The sequence below is a fragment of the Electrophorus electricus genome, chromosome 12 (assembly GCF_013358815.1).
Source record: "Electrophorus electricus isolate fEleEle1 chromosome 12, fEleEle1.pri, whole genome shotgun sequence".
Taxonomy (NCBI): domain Eukaryota; kingdom Metazoa; phylum Chordata; class Actinopteri; order Gymnotiformes; family Gymnotidae; genus Electrophorus; species Electrophorus electricus.
Genome location: NC_049546.1, coordinates 11,370,587 through 11,378,097, shown reverse-complemented (window position 1 = coordinate 11,378,097; position 7,511 = coordinate 11,370,587). Strand labels below are relative to the sequence as shown.

General features: G+C 36.4%; 2 protein-coding genes across 3 annotated transcripts in view; both read left to right on the top strand.

The window, feature by feature from the left end:
* hdac3 (histone deacetylase 3) overlaps positions 1 to 10 on the top strand; it is a 20,039-nt gene extending 20,029 nt beyond the window's left edge. The window contains exon 15 of the mRNA XM_035532069.1: positions 1 to 10. This exon is cut by the window's left edge and continues 1,119 nt beyond it. The gene's annotated coding sequence lies outside the window, so the exon portion shown is untranslated.
* Positions 11 to 205: 195 nt separating this feature from the next.
* Positions 206 to 7,287, top strand: rell2 (RELT like 2). Of its 2 annotated transcripts, none has more exons than XM_027030778.2 (7): positions 206 to 1,441; positions 3,478 to 3,540; positions 3,769 to 3,992; positions 4,258 to 4,320; positions 4,660 to 4,723; positions 5,088 to 5,267; positions 5,470 to 7,287. In XM_027030778.2, the coding sequence occupies exons 3-7, from the start codon at positions 3,797 to 3,799 to the stop codon at positions 6,062 to 6,064; spliced, it is 1,098 nt and encodes a 365-aa protein (XP_026886579.2). In that variant the 5' UTR covers positions 206 to 1,441; positions 3,478 to 3,540; positions 3,769 to 3,796; the 3' UTR covers positions 6,065 to 7,287. The 2 variants fall into 2 exon arrangements, with proteins under 2 accessions (XP_026886579.2, XP_026886576.2); XM_027030775.2 differs by having other exon boundaries at positions 4,660 to 4,735.
* The last annotated feature ends 224 nt before the right edge of the window (positions 7,288 to 7,511 follow it).

Genomic DNA, 7,511 nt, shown 5'->3' with positions numbered 1-7,511 from the left:
TGGAATGTGACCAGTGTAAGAACCGTGGTTTCTTTGTTCATGAAACCGTATTACCAGCTTTTACCTTTCATAGTGCATTTCTGACAACAAAAATGTTAAATTCATTATAATATTCTTTTAATAATTTGCCTAATAATTTAATATTATGCCATCAAAGGCATAATAACATTATGGACGATTCTCACAGCTAATGAACCACTCTGTTGGAAGTATTTAACATGCATTGTAATTATTGATGGTACACAGAAAAATGAAGCAACAGCTCATCCAACCTCCAGTTGCTACACCTGGTACCCTAACAGGAGTGATGAGTTGTAAATAATCATATAATAGAAGGCATTATCCACTGAAGGAAAAAACAAAAACAGCAAGGGTTATAGGTTGTGTTCATATTTTAAAATTGGCATTTGCCACCCTCAGCAACCATCCTGGGTCCCTACTGCTGTGCACAGTTTCAGGTTTTCCCTGCCCTAGCACACATTATCTATATCACAAAGATAATTGGATAATTAGCTGATGAACTCAATCATGTATATTGCAGTAGAGAAAACATGAAAACCTGCAGGGGCTGTGAGTCCAGGGTGAGTTGAGAACCTCCGGTTTAGACCAATAAAAATGAAGCTGGACAGCACAGATGTAGCTACAAAGGGTGCAGGTACAACCACTGGACGCTGCCTGCATCTTGCAGGGTATTACATATGAGTCCAAGACACTAACAGTGCGTAGCAAAATGAGATAAGCTGACATAAGCAGTACCATCCTGCAGTTCATGTGCTTTACTGATATTTTCGGTTTAAATAATGCGTTGATGGAAGAAAAGTGTGGCGAAAGCATTGAGTTAGCATTTATAATTCAGTACTCCATCTGAGAAATCTAGGCCTATGTTTTTTCGACGCTGCAGTGGAACATTACTGGACTTCTCTGTGCGTAGGTGCCTCGTGTGTCTGCGGTTGGTAACATGCGTTTTGGACGCTCATCGACATTGTGAAGTTGAATAACAGTTTCCTAACTTTAACTTTCCTTAGCTACACGAAGTCTGCGTTGCTGAACGGATGTTTCCATATTAATTTGTGTACTATTTTCGCATACCGTTTTCTTCTTTTGTCGTATGTGGATGTAGTTCGTTTTCCCATAGATGTTCCAGAGATTCGTATAATATAGCTGTCGACAGCGATGATAACGCGAAGATCTCACGCGCGTCATATCCCTCGGAGAACCTGCCACACCGCAGAACGATGTAGGATGTTTTGTATGTCGATGTCTGATAGTCTAATAACAAACTGACAACGCTAGATTTTTTTTATATTATACACTTAATTGTAGATTGTAGGAGTGCTTTTGTGCTCCACTAATTGTTCTGTAATGACACACAAGGGATTTGAATCGTGACTTTGGTTCAGCATTGCACAACAAGCGTGACATTGGCGTAAAATCATTCGAGGTAAGAGTATTCATTGAATTGTGCACAAATTTCAGTTATCCTACTTCACATCCACAGGGCTACAGCACAGGCTGAATTGTTTTGTTGTTGCTATTGTTTGTTTATTCGTTAAGGGTTGTTGTTGTTTGTTTGTTTGTTTGTTTTAAACAAATGTAAAGATGTATTCCTTACATATGAGTAATTAAACACTCATTATGCAATACATGTTTTGCAATCAAATGATTGTAATTCACACAGTGACTTGGATAAAGCACATTGTGTATTAAAGAAGCAGGCATAACTTAATGGCAAGTCCTTCTTCAGCAAAAATGACTTTCTGAGGATAATAGATGACAGGCCAGCCTTTAAGCCCTCAGAAAGGACACTCTAATGCTGAGTCATGTTAAAGAATCTCTCGCACTGTTAGAATTTTTTGCTGTGATATTCATATCCTGTTTCTTCCTATTCTTGTGGAAAGAAGCCTTTATTGTAACTGTTGTGTCAGCAAATGTATCCACTAGATGCTTCCCCTGCTATTAGGTTTTCTGTTAAAGCTCACCCTTATTACGTCAAATGGAAACATTGAAAATGTTTTGTATGTGGAAAATGGATAGACATGGTTTCTTATCTTTCTTGAAGTTGTTTTAACTGCTTTAACTACATTTACTTCCCCCATTATTTGTGCATATATGACTTTCATTTAAAAAGTCCACTCGTTCTTTGAATTTCCTATCTCCAGTAATATAATTAATACAAGGTAGCATGCCGGACTGCTGGCTATCGTCAGATCAGTATCGGTGCCAAAGACAGACAGGGTGCTGAAGATACTGTACATGCTTGTGTTTTCAGTTTTCTAATCTATATAACATGTTTAAGATATGCTTACTGCTGTTTTGCTACTAAAGTTTACCCCATTACATTACTCCATGGAAACTCAGAATGTTTGTTTTTTTTTCTTATCTGGACAACCACAAATTCAACATTTCCCTTCTGCCTGCCTGATGCTAAAATACTGAGTTTAGATAGTTACTCTTTAATATTCTACCCTATTAATAATGAGGCCTAGCATAGCAGCCAGAAAATTGTAAAACCTAATAATTTAAAATAATACATTTTAAAAAGTAAATTTGATGTCTTTATTTTAGTCCAAACTCAGTCAAGGCATGGCTAAATTATTTGCAAGGAACTTTTCATACACAATGTCATACACAATGTCATTTCAAAGCTTTATTTATACAGACCTTTCTTACAAAGCACTTTCTGACAAAGTGCTTTACACAAATAGACAAAAATACAGTAAAATAAGATAAAAATAACTGACTGCTTTGCATATACAGTAGACCCTTTTCCAGCACTTCCTATTCTTCCCTGATTTCCCAGCAGCTTTTTGCTGCAGCCTATTCATTAGTACATTCACAAATGCAATTATAGTTTAAATATATCATGAGCACAGACCTACCCTTCGGTCAAAATCAAGCCACTAATGAAAGACTCTAGACAATGACTGACAATGCACGGCAAGTAGAGACCCCTGCAGTTACAGTTACTCAGCACACTTCAGAGCACAGTAGTGGTGCCAGAAGTGATGGATTACAGTTTACATTTGACTGTCAATCCTATTTGGTATATCTCTAGAGTTAATGTAACTAATAAAGATCATTCAGTATATGAGAATCACAGTAGCTAGCTACTCGTTTGCCACAGTCCCAAAATCATGTAGCGTTGACATTTTTTTCACTAAAAAGTTTATTCTGCTTATGTCAAGTACCATGTTAATTGTATTGTAAGTTTATTTTTGTTATTATTATATCATATGTTTTATAATAAAATCTTTAGATATAAGCACTTTGAAACTTTAGAAAAAGTAATAAAAATGCAGCTACTACTATTCTACTACTACTACTACTACTAATAATAATAATAATAATAATAATAATAATTACTTACTACTTACTTAGGCTAGTTGCTTACTTATTGCAGTGTTACTGTCTCTGTTAGATTTACTACAGATTCCAAAATAAAGAAGCTGGTAGCTGAAGTATATGTTTCCCTTACAGTTTTAATGCTTCCCAGTGAATGACAGCAGAGGGTGTGGACTCTCCTGTGTAATCATCTGCATGGTAAGATAACCCGGGGTGCTCATGAACGTGTGTGGCAGAAGCTGAGAAGGAGGTTATCTCTCAGAGCCAAGAAAGTCCAACGGTGTGACAAGATTTCGGTTCTCCATGAATTCTGCTGAAAAGCTCAATGCTTGACATAAACTTAAAGGTACCATCTTGAGGAATGTCAGACATGAAATGCAATCACAATGGCATAAAGCCAGTTGTTTCTTTTTGTCTTCTACCCAGGGAGGGAGTGTAAGCAGAAGAAGAGAGCATGACTGACCAGGAGACATCCACTGTGGGCGAAGTGCCTCCACCATATATAATCTTCCTCCTAGTCTTTTTCTTCTTCATCACGGGTCTTTTGGGTTTTATCATTTGTCATATACTTAAGAAGAAGGGATACCGCTGTCGCACAGGCGAGCCTGAGGATGAAGACACCAAAGAAACATTTAGGGCCGACAGTGATGGTGGGTGGCAGACTGCAAATAGTATTTTTGCTCAATTCTGTCACATCAGCACTTATATCAATATTATGTTATTTAGTTTACACACTTCATTCTGGCCAAGACTAGGTTAGTAGCTGTATAAGAGATTCTACTGCAAAGGCATAACAACGTTTAAACATTTTCACTGCTTAATCTTTTTTGACGTGCTTAATCTTTTTTTTTCCCCAGCAACATGATCTAGGTAATATTTTACTTCAGTGTGACAACTGTTCCTTTCTATTTTCAGATGGATCTGAGAACAATCAAGATACAGTAGAGCAAATACTTAAATGCATTATTGAAAATGAAGGTATGACTCTTTTTCTTGTCAATTTTAGTTCTGTATTGTTAATTTATTCATATTATTCATATACTTTATTCATATTATTAATTTGCTCATTCACAGCAAGTAAACCCTTATGACCTCTGTGTATTAACTGTATATATGCTATCTATCTATCTATCTATCTATCTATCTATCTATCTATATATCTATCTATCTATCTATCTATCTATCTGTTTATTGAATTGGGCTGTTTTGGGTAAACAAAGTGATGTCACTGTTTGTTATTGACAAGATCTATTCTACCGCATGTTTTTATTTTACAGAGTATAAGAATTTTAATCCTCTTTCATATTTTGATTCCAGCCAATAAGGAGGCTTTCAATGAAATGCTAGGAAAACAGAATAATTGTGAACAGCATGCCCCGAGGTATAATTTTAGGTGCATATTTAAAAAGTACTGCTATGTGTTATTTGCCTAGTCTTGTTTGCTAATCAATAGTATGCAATCAACTTTAAAGTGTGCACAGAGAGTATAAACTCCTTTACAGTTACTGTTGGCTTCCTGATCTTGAATAGCTAACATTAAGTTATTGTCTGAAATCAAATAGGGGCACTAACAATATGAACATATAGGTACAGTTACATAGCAAGCTTTAACTTTGTGGTGTATGTTTCTGTACAGTGAGATACCTTGCTATAGATTATAGTTTTGCTCTAAAAGTTAATGTGAGTAGAGTGATGAGCAACAAAAGTAAGCTAAATGATGGTGTACTCTTTTTTAAAAAAAACAGAATTCAATGCAAGGAGAGTTTGGGTGGTATTCCCCCTCATCTTCATACAGTACACTCAGGGAGTGATCAAAACTCTTGCCACCATTGTATGAAAAGTCATTTCAAGAAAACTCATCACAGAAACGGCGTAGTACGAAGCAAGGGCAGACCAGTAGAGCAGACTGTATTCTCTGTGGGCAGGTGAGTCACACAAGACCTATGATATTCCTGTGTTTAATGTGAATTATGAATAAGTTATTTCTGATATCTGAAGGGGGTAGGCGGGGTGGGGGGTTGGTCAACAATATTGTTACTGTGAGCATTGTTAACATTTGAACCACATTCAAATGTATCTTTGCCCCAAATGTTAATATTGGATAAAGCCAAATTCTGGTCTTTACAGGTTTCGTGTCACTCACATGGAGAAGAACAGTTTTCAAGAATCAACAAATCCCTCTATGCCTGAATCAGAGGACCCATCAGATCACATGCATACCCCCAAGAAAACTCAGGAGAGTTACAATATCCGTAATATGTTCAAAGATATTGAAGCAGCTCATGGCACCGGACCAGTTACAGCGAAACAGAATAATATCACTCTGCTAGGCTTCAACAGATGCAGTGATTTAGTGGGCATGAAAGAGAGAGAAGTAGCATTTGAGAACAATAACCAGCCTCATATCCCTGGTCAGCTCCCTGCTCCTTCACAGAAGACCTTTGGTCCAGGTGATGTTCTTGGCACTGATCCAGAGGTGACTTCAGTCAAAATTTCCTTAAATATAAGTTCTCAGAACACGTTAGAGGAAGCGGAGGCTCAGAAAATAAATATACTTCCAGACACTAAACAGGCTGAAGAAATGGCTTCAGACAAGTCAGAGGCAGTGGAAGTGCAGTTAGTCAAGGCCAACCTGCAGGAATTATGTCGTATGAATGGAGGAACCCTTCAGCACAAGCCTCTGCAGATGAGAAATAGCATGGACATAGAGGAGTCTCTCTAGGGGAGCGGAGATGGTCTGTTCATAGTAACAACAGATGTGACAATGAAATGTTTGATGTTTGGGTCATTGGAGACTATAACCACTGTGGAAAAAAAAGGTCTAGGGAGCAATAGAAACTGACCATGTTAGTAAAATACAGTATATGCTCATATCAGAGTTAAAGTGCTAGAATGGTTTGATTTAATAAATCAGTGGACATTAATTTAAGTGGGAAAGAAAAAAACCTTTGGTTGCTATCATCCCAGTGTAGTCACCGAATTTATCATGTTGCAGAATATTACTTTGAATATTACTGCATAATAGCAATGGGTAGTTGGTGCTAATAAGAATGAACAACAAATACCTATGTAGCACAATGATTAATTACCTACAGAAAACAGATTAGCTAGTCTGACTGCTTATGAAACTAGTTTTCTAAACAGAAATAAAAATAGCTTCACTTTCAGAAACCAAAAGGAAATTTGGTTTGACATTATGTCAAAAACTGTGTACTTCTATGGACACTGAAAAAACCTGGACACTGTACTGTTGCATTTTTTTCCTGTTCTCTCTGTCCATCACTGTTATTGATTCTCAACATAATATGTGGAACTGGGCTTGGGGACCACCATCTCAAGAAGGAAGAAGCATGTACAGTGCTGAATTGTAAACTCATATCATTTATATGTAAACCCATGTAAACCATACCATATGATGTCTTTTTTTTTTTAAGAACAGTGGGATTACCATGACTATGCACAATACTGAAGTGCTCACTACTTACAGTTTAGGTAAAACAATCAGCAGAAGGTATTAAGCAACCTACACATGTATCTGTGCTTCTTTGACATGCAAAAATTAGAGTTTGTGAATTCTTTTGTATTACATTTACATTTAAATGTAAATGTAAACTGTGCTATCTGGATTTTTTGCTTGTTCAGCTCCCAAAAAGTGATCTTATCTCCATTTAAGTCATGATAACAATTAAAGACAACTCTATTTAACCAAGAATACACAGAACATTATACTGTCATATACTGTTGCTTAGCTATGCAATATAATATACCAACAAACTCATTCCTACACTTGTGATTTAACTTGCTTTATTTAGATGCAGTATGTACAGCAATGTACTCCTTTAGAGACATCTCATAGGTTCCAAATATAAACATTTGCAAGCCACCTGCATCTAGTAAAATGACGTGAATATTAACAGAAGTCCTTAAAAGAAATTAGTAGGTTTTCTTGTGGCTATATATATATATATATATATATATATATATATATATATATATATATATATATATATATAAAATAAGAACAAGTACAAATGTGGCACTCCATCCCTAACCTTCTCATACAAGTTAGGTTTTGGAAATTCCTACGTATTTGCTATCACAGATCATGCTGCTATCTTTTGCACATATATGTAGGACAGTGGCTCCCCAGAACTGCAGCTGAGATTCTC